The 23,075-nt window shown below is 44.0% G+C and overlaps 1 protein-coding gene across 1 annotated transcript; it reads left to right on the forward strand.

Annotated features, from left to right (window-relative positions):
* Nucleotides 1-22,639, forward strand: SLC25A18 (solute carrier family 25 member 18). Its single transcript, XM_060245788.1, has 9 exons — nucleotides 1-119; nucleotides 8,086-8,208; nucleotides 10,882-10,937; nucleotides 12,223-12,313; nucleotides 13,207-13,325; nucleotides 14,043-14,235; nucleotides 16,403-16,557; nucleotides 18,940-19,015; nucleotides 20,623-22,639. The coding sequence occupies exons 1-9, from the start codon at nucleotides 97-99 to the stop codon at nucleotides 20,762-20,764; spliced, it is 978 nt and encodes a 325-aa protein (XP_060101771.1). The 5' UTR covers nucleotides 1-96; the 3' UTR covers nucleotides 20,765-22,639.
* The last annotated feature ends 436 nt before the right edge of the window (nucleotides 22,640-23,075 follow it).

Below are 23,075 nucleotides of genomic sequence, written 5' to 3' on the forward strand. Positions count from 1 at the left end.
CTGAGCAAAAAAACCAAATAAACAGTTAAGAGCCTCCTTGTGGAAAGAATTTTCCTGTGTCAGCAGCTGCCAAGAAGGCACATCCTCAGTGGAACGATGGGAGACAAAAAGAAAATCAGGTCAGTGAAGCCTTTTATTCCTTCCCCTGTCCCCCCTCCTTTTTAAGGTATGGAATTCTGTTCTCCAGAAATGGAAATTATGATCAACTGGAGGGCCAGCGGTCAAGGTACAGAATAAAGCATTGGATGTCTAACGCTGTGGGACTTTTGGCCTCCGACTAGATTTTCTTTCTATCTAAAAAGTCTGAAGTTTTGGATCACTGGGCAAGTCCTATGGTGGCTCAGGGCTATTTCTAAGTTTGTCTAGAGTTATTATTCCAAGGCCTGCAAGTTTCCTTACAAACTTTACGATTCTGAAAGCATAGAGTGCATAATGAAGCCCCCCCCCCTCCAACACATGCACAGTACCTGGATTGGGATAAAATAGATCATTTGGTGAAATTGATCCAAGACAAAGGAAAGCTTTTCACCCAGTGTGTAATTAGCACGTGAAATTTATTGTCACACGTTAGGGTGTCAACCATGAGAACTTAGGTGGCTTCTGAGGCCTTCAGAGGCCTTTGCAGCCTTGGATCTAGGGTTGCCACTTGCCAAGTCCAATTCAAGAAATATCTGAGGACTTTGGGGGTGGAGCCAGGAGCAAAGGTGTGACAAGTATAATTGAACTCCAAAGGGAGGTCTGGCCATCACATTGAAAGGGACCTCACACCTTTTAAATGCCTTCCCTCCATTGGAAATAATGAAGGTAGGGGCACCTTCTTTGAGGGTTCATACATTGGACCTCCTGGTCCAATCTTTTCGAAACTTGGAGGGTATTTTGAGGAGAGGCATCAGATGCTATGCTGCAAGTTTGGTGCCTCTACCTAAAAAAAAAAAGCCCCCCTAGAGCCCCAGATACCCAAGGAGCAAGTCTCCATTACACCCTATATGGGAATCTATCTCCATTGAGAAAAATGGAGTATCCAGCAGACATTTCCCTCCCCCTCGCTTTCTGATGACCCTGAAGTGGGGGGAGGGCCTCCAAACCGGGGGATCCCCTGCCCCCACCTGTGGATTGGTAAATGCAGAGGATACCCGGTAAGAATATGGCAAAAAATACACACTGCGGGTAGTGTAGCAGGAAAATAACGGAGCCGCACACATTACTGGTATGAAGCGAGGTACTTTACTTCTGGTACAATAAGCAGGGTCCAGTTGAGCATCATAGCTCCAAAAATACTGAACCTCCCCCTCCCGATCCTCAGATCATCTTTTTAAGCACAAAGCAAGCTTAGCAGGCAGGCTTCACAAGTTTATCAGATTCAACATTCCCCACCCCCTTGCTCTCCTTCTAGTACTTTTCCATACCTCCTGTCTCCATGCGTTATCAGCTCCAGCAAGAAGCTTCTTAGTGAGGCCCCTTTGTGTTATCCTAATACACATCTGTGAACCCACACCCACTGAAGGCTGTCTGTGCTTCTAACGAACATTGCATCAGTCACCCTCTTTTTGAAGGCAGAAGCTTGCTTTCATTCATTATTATAGGGGTATTCATTAATTATTCAGGGGTCCCCCTTCAGTAGCACATACAAACTCTATTGTGAAACAAATCACACTATAAAAACACAATACCATAAACAAATGCCAAAACACTATCAAAAGTCCCAGTGCAATTAATACAAAATAGTCCAAATTCTTGTACTTGCAGTCCTCAATGATGTGAGTTCACTTTCAGAGAAGAAATAATTCATACAAGAGACCGGTTTCGGCCATGCCTTCCTCAGTCACGAGTTATATTGCACATAGCTTCTCCAATTTAAGTTACGATTATTCACTAGTTAGGACCCAGTCAATTTCAATTCACGGGCAATGCCTCATTGCAAATTACGTAACCAGATTGTAAATTTGCAATGAGGCATTTCCATTCACGGTCTCTTGTATGAATTATTTCTTCTCCGGAACTGAACTCACGTCATTCCCCACCTGGGAACTGGAAACCCTACTTGGATCTGTGCATCTGCAGAGCAGCTTCTTCCAAGAGTTTGGTGTAGTGGTTAAATGTGTGGACTCTTATCTGGGAGAGCTGGGTTTGATTTCCCACTCCTCCACTTGCACCTCCTGGAATGGCCTTGGGTTAGCCATAGCTCTGGCAGAGGTTGTCCTTGAAAGGGCAGCTGCTGTGAGGGCTCTCTCAGCCCCACCCACCTCACAGGGTGTCTGTTGTGGGGGAAGGAGATAAAAGCGATTGTAAGCTGCTCTGAGACTGATTCAGGGAGAAAGACGGGGTATAAATCTGCAATTCTTCTCCTGCCGCAGCTTCACTTATCTGAGCAAACCCTTCTGAGGGTGCCTCCATAGGCCCAAACTCGTGCAGTCTTTAATGTGACTTCCGCCTTATGGAATGGCAGGCTTGGTGAAGACAGAAAGCCTCCAACACCTTTATCGTTAATGCAGAAAGGGAAGAACAGAATTGTTCAAGAGAGTGCTTTTATAAAGGGAACAAGGTTTGCAGTTATTGCCTGGGGATGTTAGGGTTGGCAATCCCCAGTTGGGGGGCAGGGGATCCCCTGGTTTGGAGCCTTCCCCCTGCTTATGGTTATCAGAAAATGGGGTTGGGTGTGGTTGAATGTCCGCTGGGCACTGTATTATACCCTATGGAGCCTTGGGGAGAAACCTTAGTAGGGTATAATCAGGGCTTTTTTGTAGCAGGAACTCCTTTGCATATTAGGCCACATACCCCTGATGCAGCCAATCCTCCAAGAGCTTACAGTAGGTCCTGTAAGAAGAACCCTGTAAGGTCTTGGAGGGTTGGCTACATAAGAGGGGTGTGGCCTAACATGTGAATGAGTTCCTGCAACATTCCAAATGGCGCAGAGTGGTAAGCTGCAATACTGCAGTCCAAGATCTACTCACGACCTGAGTTCAATCCCGGCAGAAGCTGGGTTCAGGTAGCCAGCTCATGGTTGACTCAGCCTTCCACCTTTCCGAGGTCGGTAAAATGAGTGCCCAGCTTGCTGGGGGGAAAGTGTAGCTGACTGGGGAAGGCAATGGCAAACCACCCTGTAAAAAGTCTGCCATGAAAATGTCGTGATGTGACATCACCCCAGAGTCAGAAACGGCTGGTTTACCTTTTAATAAATAGTTAAAAACAATAAAACATTTACAAACCCATTTCAGACGGTGTCTAAAATCAGGCTCTCTCTGGCTTTCAAGTTATCCAGTACTATTCTTCAGTCTACATGTTAGTTAATAAACATGAACTTATAGAAGGGGGCTGGAATGCATTTTTGCTGCTTCCCTCCAGGAGACCATTGGCACAGCCTGACATTAGCTTCACCTTGTGTCTTCTGAAGCTAGCTGAAAACGCCACCCAGGATGCCTTTAATATCATATTCTAAACAGCCTTTAATATCATGGTCTAAAACAGGGGTCCAATGAGTGTTTTTAGAAACTGGGTGGGGCCAGGTGGGATTTTGCCTTGCAAGGCTTCTGATTGACTGTTGGAGATTTGATTGGCTGTGTAGATTTTTTTTTGTGTCAAACCAGTTTTTATTATTGCAATGTATTGTAACAGTATTTATAGAGAAAGCACTAAAAAAAGCACTAAAGCAAAAATAATACCAATACATCACTTTTCACCCCTTCCATCCCCCTTATTTTGACCCCCGCCGGTGTTTACTTAAATTGCTAAAAATACAAGGGAATATCTCTTTTTAAAAACCCTTATACTCGTAGTCCAATAAAAACAAAAAACAAAAAAAGAAAAGAAAAAAATTCCATTTCTTTATAATTATTACTATAGTCCACCATTCCACAAAACTTCAATTATTTTCAAACATCACTAAATGTCCCTTTACTTTCCAGTGTTTTTCAACGTAGATTTGAAATTTCTACCACTCCATTTTAAACTTCTCCAAACCATAGTATTTTAAGATTATTGTAAGTTTATCCATTTCACTTCAAGACATAACTTTTAAAATCCAGTCCCATTTCTCTGGTATTTTATCTTGCTTCCATAGCTGCTCATACAATATTCTTGTAGCTGAAAGTAGATACCACACAATAGTTCTATCTAATTTCGGAAAACTTTCCATTTGTAATCCCGACAAAAATACGTTTGGAGATCTCTTAACGTCGTAACCTAAAATTTTTGACATTTCTCTCTGAATCATTTGCCAGTATTGTCTTGCCTTTTCACACGACCACCACATGTGGTAGAAAGAACCTTCATGCTTTTTACACTTCCAACATCTGTCTGACATCTGGTTGCTCATTTTTACTAGTTTCTTAGGCGTCATATAGGCTGTGTAGATTTTTTAAACGGTTGCTTTGGCAGCAGGAGTTACCACCACAGCTCAGGGATCTTCAATGTGTAGCAGATGTGGCAGCTGTTTAGTGGTTTTGCCTCTTTCAACAGCCGTTTTGTAGCTGCCATTTTTGTGGCTGTACACCCACCACACTGCGTCAGAACTCTAATGGCACCTGTGAGCTCAAAAAGATTGGGTACCCCGGTCTAAGATATCTGTTTGTCTCCCCCTGTCCTTTTTATTTTCTGATGAGTCTGATGAAGAGTTCTGGAGAGCTCAAAGGCTTGCATACTATGTTGTGTTATTTTGACTAGTCCTCGTAGAGGGCTTTTGTTTTTGGACTCATGCTAAGTAAGAGACTTCCGATTTTTGTTTTAAAAAGAAGAGGGAGTCTTGGATCCAACCCATTTAGTAGGAAACAAGGCTTTTTTGGTAGCAGGAACTCATTTGCATATTAGGCCACACCCCACTAATGTACCAATTCAAAATAAATAGCAAGCCTTTATTGGCATAAAACAGATTTAGCAGTAAAATAGCAATATAAATAATATAAAATCCTAGATTATAAAGTACATAGGGAGCTAAAATACATAAAATAAGTAAAATATATATGAGTTGAGTTTAGCCAAATTAAATAATTAAAAGATAAAATATGGTCATTCCAGAACCATTCTCTGTTGTATTTCCATGGCCTGTTAGAGAAATCTAGCCACCATTAAAGTTGCCTCAGCGCAAGTGTCATTTAAAAGTTTGTGGACTTTGCCTGAATCAGCACAGCCCAACATATCTGCTAAGATATCTTTCAAGTATATACAACGAATATCTTCATAAAGAGGACAGTTCAGTAGTACATGGGAAATAGTTTCAATACACTTGGAATTACAAAGACAGTGTCTATTAGAGTACTCAATCCTGTTAAATCTACCAAATAGGATAGCAGATGGTAATGCATTACATCTCGTTAACAAGAATGCATGCCGTTGCTGTGGAGCTTGCAGAGAGGAGAAATACGATGCTAATTTCCCAACTGAAAGAGGAAGTTCGAAATTCAGCGGGGAGCAGGACTTAATGGCCAGGCTATATAACGTTTGCATTTCAATATCTAGAATTCTGAGCTTAAGTTTCAAAAAAGCTTCTTTTAAGGATAGCATAAGAAGTGAATCTAAATCAATGCCCATAGATTTTATTTTCCTCTCAAATACTAGCCAATTTGACAAATTAGATTCTGAGAGCAGTTGATATAAAAGGCTCTCTGAGTCAGAGTGGAAATGTAGCCGAAGCCAGTATTTAAGTGACATTAGCCATGCTTGTGTTTCCACAAGATCCATCCCTGTTTCTAAACACAAAACTGCATATGGTACGCACTTTGGGAATCCCAGAATTTTCCGTAGGAATTTTGATTGGACACCTTCAATGTTATTATCCAAGCCTGTGATCCACACTGGGACCCTATATAAAAGCTGCGGTATCACTTTAGCCTTAAAGATTTTTAGCGCGGCTGGGATAAACTGATTGCCTCTGCTGTAAAAGAAGCACTGGATAGCTGCAACACTAACATTGACTGACTTAATTATACAGGTACGATGATTAGTCCAAAGTACGTTATATTGAAAACGAATTCCTAGGTATTTGTAGTATTTTACTTGTTCTATCTCTTTGCCGCCTATTGACCATTTAATTGGTTTCTAAGATTTGGAAAAAACAACAATTTTAGATTTGTCATAGTTCAATAGGAGCTTATTGTTATCAAGGAAGGTGATACAGTGAACTAGCAAACGCTTTAATCCAATTCTGGAACAAGATAGTGAGACTGTATCATCCGCATATAACAGTAAGGGAACATGTCTGGCACCAAGTTTTGGACTATGATGGTCAGTATCTGACAAAAAGGGAGCAAGATCATTAAGAAAGAGGTTAAACAAAAAGGGGGCCAACACACAACCTTGTTTAACCCCCTTTCTTAACGGGATTTTTGACGTAAGATTGCCTGATAAAGAGCATTTGACTTGACAAAAGTTGAAAGTATATAATTTTTTAATGAGCATAAGGAGTCTTTTATCAATACTTGTTTGTTCCAGTTTATCCCACAACAGGTCTCTGTCAATTGAATCAAATGCTCCCTTTAAGTCTAAAAAGGCTACATACAATTTCATCTTTTTCCCAATAGTGTATTTATAAATTAGATGGGACAAAGTATTACAATGATGGAGAGTAGTTTTGCCTTTACAAAAACCCATCTGTTCCGGACCAAGAATTTTTTCTCGTGTCATCCATTGTTCAAGTTTCCTCAGCAGATACTTAGAATATAATTTACCAATGGTGAATAGGAGACTAATCGGCCTGTAATTATTTGGGATGGCGGGATCTCCTTTTTTATAAATTGGAACCACTATTGAATTAAGCCAGGCTTTAGGAATTATGCCAGTTCTGTCAATACTAGTAAAGAGAGATGCAAGCGGAGTAGCCCACCAATCTGGATCTAACTTTAGGATTTCAGAGGGAATAACATCTGGTCCTGCTGCTTTACCTGATTTCAATTGCAAAATTAGATCTTTAACTTCATCAGAAGTCACAGAGGGCCACTCCGGAAGATCTACCTGAGAAAGTTCGAAAGGTCTAGAAGTGTATAGTTTACTTTGGGAGAACATAGAGAAGAAATATTGGTACCAGACATTGGGGGAAATGGCAGACATAGAAGGGGCATCAACTCTATGGGCACCTGATACAATAGACCAGAATTTTTTAGAGTTCCTTAAGATTATGGCCTGGTATAGCTCCTCCCATTGAAGTTTAGCATAATCATTCTTTTTGCTTATAATAACCTGGGACAGCTGATTTTTAAGATCAAAGTACTCTGATGGTTAAGACAAAGCCCCAGAGTCGCGGTAACATTTGTAGGTGTTACGCAATAGAGTTTTAACGGCTCTACGTTCTTCATCAAACCAGGGCTGCAGATATTTTATATTTCTTCCCTTTTTTACATTTTTAGGTTTAACATTTAGTGAACTAAGAATGTTAGATACTAGAGAATCATAAGCTATTATTAGCACTGAAGAATTCGTTGCGGTGGTTAAAACCCTTCTAAGATTCAAAAGGGAATGACAATTTAAAAGTAACTGAGCTGCTTGTTTAGTCTGACTATTCCAGCAGATTTTTGGTAAGGACGTAGACTCCCAACAAGTGTATAGGGGGATTAAGGGAAGAGTCTGGGGAAGATTCTGTACCAATTCTCCAAGAGCTTACAGGGCTCTTAGTACAAGACCTAGTGTAAGCTCCAGGAGGATTGGCTACATCAGGGGGTTTGTGGCCTAATATGCAAAGGAGTTCCTGCTACAAAAAAAAGCCCTGGTAGGAAAGCAGCCCCGTGGCGCAGAGTGGTAAAGCTGCAATACTGCAGTCCAAGCTCTCTGCTCACAAACTGAGTCCGATCCCGGTGGAAGCTGGGTTCAGGTAGCCAGCTCCAGGTTGACTCAGCTTTCCATCCTTCCGACGTTGGTAAAATGAGTACTCAGCTTGTGTGTGGGGGGGAGTGTAGATGACTGGGGAAGGCAATGGCAAGCCACCCCATAAAAAGTCTGCCATGAAAACGTCATGATGCGATGTCACTCCAGAGTTGGAAATGACTGGTGCTTGCACAGGGGGACTACCTTTAACTTTTTTTAGGAAAGCAGAAGTAAATTTTTTCCTCATTAAAATAAACTTGCTGCGTGTACTCTAACATTTCTCCATCTTCTTTCCAGCCTTCCTGCAAAATTAATCAATGGAGGTATAGCTGGGCTTGTGGGGGTGACCTGCGTCTTCCCCATTGATTTAACCAAAACACGTCTCCAGAACCAGCAAGTTCAAGGCGTCTACACTGGGATGTACGTACTCTAAGATCTTCTCAAGTGTGGTAGGGCTTGAAGCTCATTGCCTTCTGGTTATGAATCTTTTGGGGGAATGGCTGCAGTGTTTCTCACTTCCCTGTATTTTTCCCCTTCATCTGTTCATTTACATAATTTCCTGAAGATGATCTGCCTACCAAATGCAAATTGAAACATGTTCTGGATGTGGCTTAATTGGGCTGCAAGTGTACTTGATTGTGATTCTTCATATTTGATGCTCCAGAGCTGGGGGGAAGTGCCCCTCCTTTGGGGAATTCATCTGCCTAACCTGCATGCAAGTTGTATTAGACTAGCCTTGAGGAATATGCCATCTAATTTAGTAATTCAGATGGTCCTGTTTCCCAGAAGGAAGGTGGATAAGGTAATTAATGGCTAGCAATTACATGATGTTTCAAAATAGCTTCAGGTAGGTAGCTGTAGACTTCAGGTCTGCTGTAGAGAAACAAGATTGAAACAAAAGGTTTTTATTTTTCAGCATAAATATTACAAAGAAAATACATATCTAAGTTACGCTAGCTAAAACAAACAACTAAATAAACAAACAAACAGTAAACTGGAGGGCAAGGTTAAAGTCTGTTATTTACAATGTATCCCATCACTCATAGTCCCGTCTACTACTTTTCCTTGACCTGTTCTTTTATTTCCGATTTCTACAGCACTCTTACCTACTAAATTTCATTTTATTTTTTTTTTCAGCCAATCATATAGAGGTTGCCAGGTTTCTTTACACTCTCGTATATTTCCTTCCTTCAATTTCACTGAAAGGAAGTCAATTTCTGCTATTTCAAATAACTTTTGAACAAATTCTTCTCTTAGAGAAACAAGATTGGAGTCCAGTAGCACTTTAAAGAAGAGCCCCGTGGCGCAGAGTGGTAAAGCTGCAGTACTGCAGTCGGAGCCCTCTGCTCACGACCTGAGTTCGATCCCTGGCGGAAGCTGGGTTTTCAGGTAGCCAGTTCGAGGTTGACTCAGCCTTCCATCCTTCCGAGGTCGGTAAAATGAGTACCCAGTTTGCTGGGGGGAAAGTGTAGATGACTGGGGAAGGCAATGGCAAACCACCCGGTAAAAAGTCCGCCGTGAAAATGTTGTGAAAGCAACGTCACCCCAGAGTCGAAAACGACTAGTGCTTGCACAGGGGACTACCTTTACCTTTTTAGCACTTTAAAGACCAACCAGATTTCCAGGATGTAAGCTGTTGATAGTCAAAGGTCCTATCGGCTTTTAAGGCGTTACTGGACTTGAATTTTGTTTGAGTCCAGTGGCACCTTTAAGACCAGCACACTTTTATTCGAGGTACAAGCTTTCCTGTGCATGCACACTTCCTCAGATACATGGAAACTGAAGTTAACAGTTCATATAGACAGATGCCTCCAAATAGATGTCTCTATCTATATATCTCTGTATCTATATATATGAACTGTTAACTTTCATTTCAATGTATCTGAGGAAGTGTGTGTACACAGGAAAGCTCATACCTTGAATAGAACTTTGCAGGTCTTAAAGGTGCCACTGGACTTAAATTTTATTCTGCTGCTTCAAACCAACACACCCACCCACCCACCTGGATCTTATGGACTTGAGGCTTTACATACAAAATGCTTTCAGATCTCATTCTTACAATACATGAGGACTGAGGCTAAGGACAAGTGGCTTGCCTTAGATCACTTATTACAAGGATCCCGAGCCTTTTTGAGCCTGTGAGCACCTTTACCGTTCTTGCATGCAGGGGTTTTTTTTTTATAGCAGGAGTTCCTTTGCATATTAGGCCACACCCCACTGATATAGCCAATCTTCCAGGCGCTTACAGTAGGCCCTGTACTAAGAGCCCTGTATGCTCTTGAGGGATTGGCTACATCAGGGGTGTGTGGCCTAATATGCAAAGGAGTTCCTGCTACAAAAAAAAGCCCTTGACATGGTGTGGAATTCTGACTCAGTATGGTGGGCACAGCCGCAAAATGGCTGCCACAGCTTATTTTCAGTCACACAGTGAAGACCTTTGTGCTGCGATGGCAGCTGCTGCCAGAGCGAAGCCATCAAATCTCCAGTCGCCAATCAGAAACCCTGTGGGCAAAAGCCCCACTTGGCCCTGCCCACTTTCTAAAAATAATTAGTGGGTGTCATGGTGACCATGGGCACCTTGGTGGGGACCCCAAATTCCTAGGTTATAAAACTGACTGCTACAAAGTCGGTCCATTGTTCTGCTAAAGCATCTTGAATTCAGAAAATGTGTATGCTGCATTTCTAGACATCTGCTCAAGGTGGCTTTCCTGATGCCCACCAAATGAGAACTAAGTGGAAGTTCCTGGGATTGAACATGGGATCTTCTGCATGCAAAGCAGATGCTCTACCCCTGTGCCAAGGCCCTTCTTGGCAAAGGCAGGATTTGCAATAACTTCCTTCTTTGGGAATCCTCATCACCACTGCATTGAACTAGCTTTCAGATATGAGTCAGTGGCAGACTGGGTCTCTTATATTGGAACTTATATTTTCAAACTGCGGGCCACTTCATCAGGGGCCCGCTTGCCATAAAACAAGCTGACACACTGGCCAGTCCATCACTGCTCATAATCACTAGGCAATTACAAATGGCAGTCAGTCTTGAAACGTCTTTTGGCTTACTCATGTTTTCTTTATTCCCTAATCTGGTTCCAGGCGGGATTGTTTGATGAAGACTCTTCGCTCAGAAGGGTTCTTCGGGATGTATCGAGGTAGGTCTTTATAAAAACAGAAGGATCCATCTTTTACTGTTGAATTGCAGTTGCAGGAGACCATAGAGTCAGCATTTAGTTTTGAATTATCCTGTTCAAGTCCATATGCTCCAGAGGGGCAAGCACACTGTTGTATATGTGATCTGAAATGTGTGTAGGTAATGGTGTTCTCGCCTGGCTCATTGGAGTCTGTAGGACTGAGCTTGGGGACTCAGGAGCAATGGACAGCAGGATCCAAATCCCTGCTGCCCTGCTCCAATCACGGGCCCCCTTGCTGGTTTGAATGGTCCAATAGCATGCTTGCACGGGAACCCTGAGTGTATATAAGTTGGCCCTATTGGCCCAGTCCCTCAGTCTTATAGCGCAGCCCTATACTATGCTGTATGCAATAAAAGAGCTATGGGCACTACCACCTCGCCTCTTCCTTGCGTTGAACCCACTATATTATACACACCTTACAGAGAATACATGTTGGGTCTGAGGTCTTCACCCTGTGTAACAGTCAGACTTAAGTTATGGGCTTTCCACAATTCCTGCATACCTGGTGTCAGATTCAGATCACTACTACAGTATGTGTGGAGAAGGGGCTTCAAGCCTTCTCATTCTTGGAGTCTTCCCAACCTGAAACAATCTTGGGGCAGGTACTATTTGGCCCATTGGGGAAACCCACATGTTCCCTGCAATACATCCCCTTTTGGGCCCATCACAATCCTTAAGAGGTACTTGGGTGGGGGGGAGGTACTTGTGAATTTCCTGCATTGTGAAGGGGTTGGACTAGATGACCCTGGAGATCCCTTCCAATGCTATGATTCTGAGCAACAGCGCCCTCTTGAGTTCACTCTTTGTGCACCAAGTCCCAAAAAACTTTAAAATACTTGGTGGCCTTTGCACTGTGTGTTGAAACAGGATAATTACACCAGGGATTTTTTTTGTAGCAGGAACTCCTTTGCATATTAAACCACACACCCCTGATGTAGCCAGTCCTCCTGGAAATTACAGTAGGCCCTGTACTAAGAGCCCTATAAACTCTTGGAGGATTGGCTACTTCAGGGGTGCGTGGCCTAATATGCAAATAAGTTCCTGCTACAAAAAAGCCTTGAATAACACTATCCTATTTCAACTGGTTTAATCTGATTGTAATGGGTATTTAATCTATATGTCTTGGGTCAAGTAGCAATTAATCAAATTTTCAGGGTTAGGTGCATCCAAAACTTTTCTTACAGGAGGGAAAACATGTCAGCTTACTCTAAAACAAATCTTTGTTACTTTTCCCATCTTCATACAGGAGCCGCTGTAAATCTAACTCTGGTTACTCCTGAAAAAGCAATCAAGCTGGCAGCCAATGATTTCTTCAGACATTTACTCACCCAGGATGGGTATGATGAAAAGAACACACACTCGTTTTTGTTGTCCTCAAAACCTTTCTTTTGCATCAGTGTAGCCAGCCCCAGGTTGACTCAGCCTTCCATCCTTCCAAAGTCGGTAAAATGAGTACCCAGCTTGCTGGGGGGAAAGTGTAGATGACTGGGGAAGGCAATGGCAAACCACCCTGTAAGAAGTCTGCCATGAAAACGTTGGGATGTGACATCACCCCAGAGTTGGCAACGACTGGTGCTTGCACAGAGGACTACCTTTACCTTTATCTTTATACTTCACTATGAAGATATGACCAGGGGTGGAATTCTAGCAGGAGCTCCTTTGTATATTAGGCCACACACCCCTGATGTAGCCAATCATCCAAGAGATTACAAAAAAGAGCCTTATAAAACTCTTGGGAGGATTGGCTACATCAGGGGTGTGTGGCCTAATATGCAAAGGAGCTCCTGCTAGAATTCCAGCCCTGGATATGACACACATGTATCTGTATCTGTCTTAAATTTTGTATGCATTTTTTGACTTTGTGAGTGGGCTGTATCCAGCTCTTATTCTGATGCATAAGGCACTATATACTTACACGTGTGTGGTGCTTGTTCTGTGTGTTTATTCCACAAAGGGAGGGGTGTGTGGATGCATGCCTGTGCACTCGTGTGCATACATAGATGTATAGACCTTGCATCATCTTTGTGGACCCAGAACCAACTGGTAACATGACTAGATGGCCTGTATGCCCTCTTCCAATTCTGTGGTTCTATGATTCCATGGAAAGACACACACACACCATGTCATTTGCAAGGAGAGCTGCTCAGCTGGCAACCCTTAGACTAATTGATTTGTGAATCAATTCTGGGTCACCCTACCAAATCTTGTATGTCTGTGCTATCCTCAACAGAAAAAAGTTGACCTTGGTGAGGGAGATGCTGGCTGGCTGCGGAGCTGGGACTTGCCAGGTGGTGGTCACGTCCCCAATGGAAATGTTGAAAATCCAACTCCAGGATGCTGGGCGGTTAGGTGAGTGAGACTTTGACTTGAATCCCATGAAGCTTGCAATTTGGGACAGGGTTCTGGGATTAAAATGAGAGGGAAGGGAGAGAACCTCCCCATCTTCTAGGAGGACAGGGGGATCCAAATGTGATTAATTAACCAAAAAGACTTGAGGGCACTTTCTGCCACTAAAGCAAGTTCCATTAAGCCCTTTGCGAGACTGCTGTACCAGTGACACTATTTTCAACCATACTGCAAAGCAAACCCACACTACAATAAGACGGGATTATGTGGTTTTCTCCCCCCTTAACAATTCATCCATATGGTCATCTACATGAAAGCGTATACCTTGAATAAAACTTTATTGGTCTTAAAGGTGCCACTGGACTCCAACTTTGTTTTGGAAATGGGATGTAGTATTTCCATAGATAGTGTTGGTGGGGAACTGTTTTGTGAGAGCATGAAAAGAATGGAGTCCATCAATGACTATTAGCCACAGGGTATAGATGGAACTCTGTCTGAGGCAGTGATACTCCGTATTCTTGGTGCTTGGAGGTGGGGCAACAGTGGGAGGACTGGTGGACCTCCTGGTGGACCACTGGTGGACCTCCTGATGGCACCTGTTGTTGTTTTTTTTGGCCACTGTGTGACACAGAATGTTGGACTAGATGGGTCCTTGGCCTGGGCAACATGGCTTCTCTTATGTTCTTAATGACGGGGCATTGCTGCTACTTTGTTTTTTAGCTGCTCATCAGCAGAAGGCGTTGACACACGATGGCCCAGCTGGCCCCGCCTCCCATCCACTGCAAGGCCAGCCTCATGCTTCTGGATCCACAGCAGCCTCCAAACGGCCCTCTGCCACTTTGATTGCCAGAGACCTCCTGCGAACCCAGGGACTAGCAGGCCTGTATAAAGGGCTGGGGGCCACCCTGCTCAGGTGAAAAGAGGGTGGGAGTTCTTCCTTCCCTTGTATTATTACACCAGGTGACAAGCCCTGGCAGGGGTGGAATTCTAGCAGGAGCTCCTTTGCATATTAGGCCACACACCCCTGATGTAGCCAATCCTCCAAGAGCTTATGAAAAAAGAGCCTTGTAAGCTCTTGGACGATTGGCTACATCAGGGGTGTGTGGCCTAATATGCAAAGGAGCTCCTCTGGAATTCCACCCCTGCCTGGTAGGTTCACAATATTGGGGAGGGGTGGGGTGGTTAATACTTGGACTACAGACTCAGCTGGATGTGTGCTGCACGGTCAAAAGACTTAATGAATAAAAGAAATCATTTTCAACACACACCCTCTTCATGCCCCAGAAGGGATTTCATAATCCAAGATGGAAGATCTTTGACTTCTGAATGCCTTGTTGGACTCTGAGCTCCTTTCCCGTGCATTCCTTTGTGCACGAGGTCTTCTCCATTGGTCTCAGGGTTGTATCTGTGTTGTACAGCTGCTCTCATGCATCTTCCATTTACAATGACTGAGATGTTTTTGATCATGTATAATTCCTGTGTTTTAACCTTAGACTGATGATTATTGTTCGCATTGACTAAAACTTCAATGGTGCAGTGCAACTGTGATCAAAGTACCTACACCCAACAATATCTGTTCTGGATATGAGGGAAAGTAGAAAAAACATGAGTCCAGTAGTGCCTTAAAGGCTAACACAATTTGTGGCAGGGTATGAGCTTTTGTGAGTCACTGCTCACTTCTTCAGATGTTGAATCTGAAGAAGTGTTGTGCCTGAAGAAGTGAGCGGTGGCTTATGAAAGCTCAAGCCCTGCCACAAATTTTGGTAGTCTTTAAGGTGCTACTGGACCCTGTCTTTGCTGTTTTCTGCTGCTATAAACTGACTTACGTGGCTATACATTGTGATCTGTCTCAGTGGGGAAAAGCACATTTGATCATGCATGAAACTTTGTATTAAACTTGTATGAGAGCCTCTGGCCACACCCAGGCCAAAAAACCTGCAAGGCAGGAGGGAAAGAAACTTGCCTGGATCACCTTCAGCTAGCAAAGAGATGTTCCTAAATTTCCTCCTCTGCTTTCTCTTTGCAGGCAGTACTGGGGGTGGGTGGGAAACGGTAAATGGGCTTGGTCAGAAGTAGAGAAGGTAGGGTTACCAGACTAAGGTAAACAGAAGTTGCAAGCTAATTATTTTCTGTTTTCCTCATTGGCTCAAGGGCAGGTGACACATTTAATTGCATGAAATGAATATCCAGTGGACCTCTTTCCCTTCCAAAGTATCTTCAGGGAACAGTGAGTAGATGGGAATGAAGAGAATACGTAAACCCTTCCCTGTTTGCTTCTTTCCCCAAAAAACTATGTCCAAATTTGCTTTTATCACCATAGAAGTCTAGACCTGTGTTTGTGAAGTTACCTGGGCTGAGTGCTTTGCAAAGGATAAGAGGCCACCAGTCAAGCTCTGTTATACATGGGCTGCAGTATAATGTATAATTTGTCTTTTTCAGGTGGTCTGCATTTTATATCCCTCTGAGCTTCTAAGGAGCTCAAAATGGCTTACTTTTAGATTTCCATGAGGACTGATATTGAATAAGCTTAAAGGACCAGATGGGCTTAGCTTCAGCAATTCAGCAATGTTCTCAACCAGGCCATTTGTTGGGTGTAGGTACTTTGCTCACTGTTGCACTGCACCATTGGGCTTTTAGTCAAGGCTACCTATAAGCAATATTCCCTCTAAGCTGCAGTCTTGTGAGCAAAAATTCTGCTTTGTGACCTACTGGCATTAAAGTTGCGCGCTACTTCTTAAATTATTGTGCTCTGGGGTCATCCTTCCTGAGCTAAGACAAAAATGTGTGAACTGGAGGCTAAACATCTGTGAGCTAGTTCACGCCAACTCAGCTTAGAGGGAACACTGCCTATAAGTATCTAAGGCTGAAAAAAAAGGGAATTGTACATCATCAAAAAAATCTTAGCTATTGTAAATGAAAGATATATGAGAATCCTTTTGAGAACAGAGTTATTAAGAGGACCGGGGGGATTTGGGGGTGGTGATCCATGGCAATGGCTCAATAAAAAGTCTGCCTGTTTCAAGAGGGTGTCTCAAAGAATTGTAGTGTTTACTAAGAAGTTCCTCTTCTACTCCCAACAGGGATGTCCCTTTCTCAGTCATATATTTCCCACTCTTTGCAAACATCAACGAGCTGGGGCAGAAACATCCTGAAGAAAAAGCTTCTTTCTTGCACTCCTTCATGTCCGGCTGCGTGGCAGGATCCGTGGCTGCGGTGGCAGTGACCCCACTGGACGGTAACAATCAGACCGTGCAGCTGTCCTAACTCTTATTGTTCTACTTGGCTCACCATGGTCTTGCTCGTTCAAGTCAAGCCTCCTTAAAGCAGGCTAGCCTTGACCCTAATGGACCAAGCTAGTCCAGTCATGTCCGATCTCAGAAACGAAACGGCGTTGGCCTGGTTATTACTTGGATGGGAGGCCACTAAGGAATACCAGGGTGGTGACACAGAGGCAGGCAATGGCAAGCCACCTCTGAGTGTCTCTTGCCTTGAAAACTCTTATGGGGTCAGCTGTGACTTGACGGCACTTCCCACCACTAAAGCAAATTCCATCAAGCCCTTCTCAGGGCTGCTACACAAATAACACTATTTTCCACCATACTGCAAAGCAAATCCACACTTCAAGAAAATGGGGTATGTTATTCCCACCTCCCCACCCCCATCAACAGTTCATCTATTAGGTTCCTGTTTAGCAGCTGAGAGAACTTGCTGTATTTAAAAGAAGAAGACCGTAGATTTATACCCCGCCCTTCTCTCTGAATCAGAGTCTCAGAGTGGCTCACAATCTCCTTTATCTTCCTCCCCCACAACAGACACCCTGTGAGGTGGGTGGGGCTGAGAGAGCTCTCCCAGAAGCTGCCCTTTCAAAGACAGCTGTGCGAGAGCTATGGCTGACCCAAGGCCATTCCAGCAGCTGCAAGTGGAGGAGTGGGGAATCAAACCCGGTTCTCCCAGATAAGAATCTGCACACTTCACCACTACACCAAATTTGAAAGGATTGTCAAGTCACAGCCAACTTACAGCAACCCAGTAGGGTTTTCAAGGCAAGAGACTAACAGTGGTTTTCCATTGCTTGCCTCTGCGTAACAACCCTGGGCTTCCTTGGTGGTCTCCTATCCAAATACTAACCAGGACCAACCCTGTTAAGCCTCTGAGATATGAGTAGCCTTGGCCATCCAGGTCAGATCAAAAGAAAGAAAGCTAGGGTTACGTTAAGTGAGCATTGCCTGGAATAGTTATCTGAAGATCTGGTAGGATGAAGCTCAAGGGAGCCATATTGGTGATCTGGTCAAGCCTACCGAAGAGTGTCCGACTGCCTTAAATCCCATGAAGCTTGCAATTTGGCACAGGGTTCTGGGGTTAAAATGAGATGGAGAGGAGAGAACTGTGCCATGTCCCCGACTTCTAGGAGGAAAGGGGGATCAAAATGTAATTAATTTTAAAAAAAGAGAAAATAGGAGTTTGAGGTCTTTGGTTTAAAATGGAGCTCAGCCCGTTCCATGACAAAATTCACATTATGATGGAAGAGAATCCATTTTCTCCCCCATTTCCGATCCCACCCACAGACCCAGCCAGTGCCTTTTTTGTAGAAAAAGCCCAGCAGGAGCTGATATGCACCTGGCCTGGGAGATGTGGCTGCCGCATGGCGGGTCGAGTCAGCTGAAGCTCTGGCCAGCTTGGGCGGAGCTTCACTCCTGTGTCCTCCGGCAGAAAAAAGAGTCCTGGACCCAACACTGCCCAAACTCAGTGTTAACTTGACTGCTTACAGAGAAGATGTAGGTGGTGCTTTTGGGGGTAGGAATCTTTATATAATTAATATAACTAATACTTAATGAAGCTGTGATTTGTGGGGGGGAGGGTGACCACCCCCATATCAATTTATAAAGTAAAGGGGGTTGGACAAACTCTTGGAGGATAGGTTCAGCACAGGCTCCCTGCCATGGCAACTGTAAGGAAGGGGTCCATGGCCTGTTAGCAACCGGGCCACAAAGTGAGGCAGAGGCGCTGCACTGCCCCTTTTGCTCCGCCCAAATGGAGCGAGGCAGAGCAGCCCCTTCACCCCTTTTGCCTACCAGGAACCCAGGCAGATGAAAGCGGCACCGTGGTCTTGATCCGAAGCACCACATCTTTCATCCACCCAGGTCCCAGGCTGGTGGAAGGGGCAGCATGGCAGTGACCTTTGCATGACCCTCATCTAAAGGCCCCATGGGGAGCAGGGACAGGGTGGGGGGCAGCCTGGGGGGGGGCAAAAACCCCACACCAGTCCGTGGAAAAATTGTCTTCCACAAAATCAGTCCCTGGTGCCAAAAAGGTTGGGAGCCACCGCTGTAAGGAACCTCCGTGTTCCTTACCTCACAATACCAGGAGGTAACATCATAGCAAAGTCTTGGTCTCCAGGCCCTATTGTAAGCCCTCACATAGTACATGGCATGAAACAGGATGCTGGACTGGAGGGACCACTGGTCTGATCCAGCAGGGCTTTTCTATACCAAGGGTATTCATGGCCCAAAAACAAAATGAAATAATTCTAATCTTGTCGTTCAGTATTTTGTATATTAAAAATAAATTCTGTGATGCAGGTTTTGGTTGCATATAATTAATTTGCCTCTTCTTTTAGTTCTAAAAACCCGAATTCAAACCCTCAAGAAAGGCCTCGGAGAGGACACCTATAATGGGATCATCGACTGTGCCAGGTAAGTTGAACTGGGGGGAATAGTTTTAAAGAAACGGATGTTGTGATTAAACTGCTTCGTCGTAAGTCGTTTGACCCACCACACCTTAACAGTACTGGTTAGGAAGAAGACAACAGAATTGAACAAGCGTTTGCCAGAGGTGCGTCAGTGTTTTTCTGTTGGGAAATTCCTCCTTAAACCTGGGAGTGTTGATGGAGCCACAGACTCACAATACATGTACATAGGAGGCCCTGTTTGCTGCAGAACTGCTCTTGTAACAGCAGTATCCCTCAGTGCCAAATACACTATGCTTGTAAACTAAAAGCTGCAGTCGCATCCAGTGTTCCCTCTGAGTTAGTGTGAGCTGGCTCAGTTTTTTCACTTCCGGCTCACACATTTTTGTCTTAGCTCAGGAAGTATGGCCTCAAAGCGAACTGATTTATGCAGTAGCCAAATCGCTCGCTCGCAGTAGCCAAATCAGGGAGGTTCCTTACAGGATGGCTCCCAACTTTAATGCCAGTAGCTCACAGAATAGAATGTTTGCTCACAAGACTCCACAGCTTAGAGGGAGCATTGGTCACATCCCACCTGTCAGAAGTTGGAGAAAGTGGGAGGAGCTGGGGAAAGTTTATCCATGCCTGTGGGGGTGGGGAGGCCTGCATTGCATCCTGAAAATTGGTTTAGATGGGTCATTTTGTAGAAAAATAGGTGGAGCTTATCCAGGGATTGTTATGCAGCTGCACATACTGTTCAATGGACAAGGAGGTGGAACTCTCAGAAAGGTTCAGGAGCTGTGTTCCTGTGAGCTCCCACTGAATCTGAGGCCTGGGTTTAGATCCAAGTGGGCAGCCACGATGGTCTGAAGCAGTTGAACAAAGCAGGAGTCAAGTAGCACAACCAGAGAACAGGCCTTCTCTATAAAAGCGCCCCAACGGTGGAACCAGCTGCCGGAAGAGGTGCGGGCCCTGCGGGATCTTGGCCAATTCCGTAGGGCCTGCAAAACTGCCCTCTTCCGGCTAGCCTTCTAAGATGGAGCTTGGAATAAACATCACGCCATCATTAACGATTATATTTTAGACTGTTTTTAGATTATTTAAATATTTAATTGTTATCTGTATTGAATTGTATAATCTTGTTTTATTGTTTTAACATGGTTTTACCATGTCCTGTAAGCCGCCCTGAGCCTGCCTCGGCGGGGTATAAATAAAATTTATTATTATTATTAAGACCAACCAAGTTTTATTCAGAACATAAGCTTTCGTGTGCTAAAAGCACACTTCTTCAGACGAGGGAATAAGGTACAGTCGTGTGTAGCAGGCAACTTTCATTACCTTTTATGCCTTTCCAGACCAAATGGCCTTCTAATTTGTCACACTGTTCCCCCATGTGATCCCAGCTTTGTATCAGTTTGCCCTCTTAACCCACCAACTACATCTATTTCAGCCCACTGTACCTTATTCCCTCGTCTGAAGAAGTGTGCTTTTAGCACATGAAAGCTTACATTCTGATTAACACTCTGTTGGTCTTAAAGGTGCAAATTGACTCCTGCTTTGTTGAAAATTGGTTTGTGCATGCTCAGTAGAACCGCTCAGGCCGTGTTTCCTTCACCAACTCTTTCTTATCCGCAGGAAGATCTGGATTCACGAGGGCCCTGCTGCCTTCATGAAAGGAGCTGGATGCCGTGCACTGGTGATCGCTCCTCTCTTTGGCATAGCTCAAGGGGTCTATTTCATCGGCATTGGAGAATACATTTTGGGATTTTTTCAGTAGTGCCTACTCCTGCTGACTGCACAAGCTCTCTAGACGGACTGTTAGAAGGGCAGCAGGACTGTCCTGTGAGCACGGATAGACCGACGGCAAGCAAGACGCCAGGATGCTCAGTGCTACATCACGGTGTCCAGCATTCTGTTTCCTAGTAACAAACTCCATGAGTCCCAGAGGGGGTGAACTGGCAATGCTGACTCCTTGTACTCTTACGGCAGCCATCTTATGTTAATGCAACTACCACTGAGCTTGGTTTTTTTTTCTGCAGAAAGGGGCATAGGACCAGGAATACTTCTACTCTAGTTGGGCCAAAAGTTGCTCTTCAAAACTAGAATATCTAGTAACTGATCCTTAAAACAAGGCATAGAACAGCAGCAGAGGTATCCAAAGCCATCACCATTCATAGGAACAGCTACCCTTAAGGGAGATGGGGTGGATCTTATGTTTTCTGTTGCACATGACATTCAAATAACTCCTTTTAGTTATTTTTCTTTTGCTTTGAGAGTTTAGTGTTCTGATGCCTTTCTTTTTTTTTTGCTGTTTCTCTGAAAACGGGGGAGGAGAGAAGAGAGAATGCAATAGTGATTGCAGGGAAACCACCAGAGGTTAAATAGTAATTAAGGGCTTGTTTGTTCTAAGCCCAAACTGTTATATCTCACCAGCAGTCTGGTCAGACAATATTGAACAAGGTTAGCTTTTTAAAGTGGTCTCTTCCTTTGCATCGATGCTCATTTAGTGGCTGGGACATTTTTCTATCCCACACAAGGAAGTAAAACAAGCCAGTGACCTTACTTAGATCTGCTAGAGATGACGCACAGGTTTTCAAATTCAGGCTGAAAGAATCGTGCCCTTGGGCAAACAAGCGTTGAGGTTTAGGCATCAGTGTGCTGAAGAAGGAAAGCACTAATTATGATCAGAAGCAAACCTAAGTAATGGCGCTGTTATTAGAAAGGCTTATAAACTGTACAGTTAACACAGGCTTCTTTTTAAAAAAGTGCCGTCTACAAAGTCAGGCCGGTCCATTGTCTGTTCTGACCAGCAATGGCTCAGGTCTTCTGCAAAAAATTCCTTAAGCCTCCTCCTGTATGTGGTGCTTGAACCTGGGACTTCCTCTGAGTCAAGAGGCCTTCCTGTAGCAGGTGCTGACTGCTTTATAAGCCAACTGTATGAAAAGTATTCATTGCCTGTGGTGCTTTTCTCTGGTGCTTTCACAGTTGTACAATTTGACCTCTTACGTTTCTGCTATGGTGTGTTCTCTGCACAATGATTTCCTCAAAACCACCTTGCTATTTTTTGAAGAAGCCTTGCTGTCCCACCCCATCTTTTCAGTGTGTGTCACTAACATGTTAATTGCAGCCTTTTGTCTCACTTTGTATGTTTCTGCCATGGCATACAGCTTCAGTCAGTAGAGTACCAAAAGCAAACAGCCATGGATTGTCACAGACATATGTTAGGGTCATGGCATCATGTGCCAAGTAAAGATTTTCTTCCCCAAACAGCCAGATTTGATGTGTTAAATGGTTTGGTTCTAAAGGAGAATCACTGGCCAACAGTATCACTTTTTCATCACTACTGCTTGTCCCTTGAAGAAGCAAGCAGAAGAGCTTTACCCATCAATAGCCTCCCAAAAGATGAAACAAATCCTGCAAAGCTGTTAAGAGTGCTACAGTTGGGGAGCTCTTTCATCAGCATCCTTAACTCTAGGAATATGACAGGCAGAGTCACTGTGACTTAAATTAGTGGAATATTGGCAGAAGCTTAGTATTCTTTCCTTGGGGGGGGATTCTTCCTGTGCTTTAATAGGTGAAGATGGGAAGGTAGCAGTGTAAGGGGAATAATTACAATTTCTGCTGTTTTCAAATAAAACTTTAACATGTATGATTTCTTTGTAAATCGTTCAGTTTTACTGTAGAACAAGGTGCCTGATCTCCGTATGACTTAGCAAGATGGGTACAGTCACAAAATAGCTACTGCAGCCAACATTCAGTCTTGTTCTGTGGCGGCGGCGGCTGCTGCAATATTTATAAAACCATGCACTGCGGCCCTGGCCCTGGCAAGCCTGGTCTTGGAAGCTAAGCAGGGCTCACCCTGGCAAGTCTCTTTTTTGTAAGCTCCTGGAGGACTGGCTGCATCAGGGGAGTGTGGCCTAATATGCAAAGGAGCTCCTGCTAGCATTCCACCCCTGACATGAGCTATTCTCTTGGAACAACAGAACTGGAGCTGGGCCAATAATATACCAGACTAACACCTGTAAGGCACATTTCATTGCCATAACATTTACCAGTGGTGGAATTCTAGCAGAAGCTTCTTTGCATAT

This window comes from Heteronotia binoei, chromosome 8, assembly GCF_032191835.1.
Source record: "Heteronotia binoei isolate CCM8104 ecotype False Entrance Well chromosome 8, APGP_CSIRO_Hbin_v1, whole genome shotgun sequence".
In the NCBI taxonomy this organism is placed as follows: Eukaryota; Metazoa; Chordata; class Lepidosauria; order Squamata; family Gekkonidae; genus Heteronotia; species Heteronotia binoei.

What these genes read in the sequence shown, in the direction of transcription:
- SLC25A18 (XM_060245788.1), top strand. Translation starts at nt 97, where the DNA reads ATGGGAGACAAAAAGAAAATCAG. An exon ending in GGCAGTGACCCCACTGGACG is followed by an intron (nt 16,558 to 18,939) that starts GTAACAATCAGA and finishes CTCTTCTTTTAG; the next exon opens with TTCTAAAAACCCGAATTCAA. An exon ending in GGGATCATCGACTGTGCCAG is followed by an intron (nt 19,016 to 20,622) that starts GTAAGTTGAACT and finishes TCTTATCCGCAG; the next exon opens with GAAGATCTGGATTCACGAGG.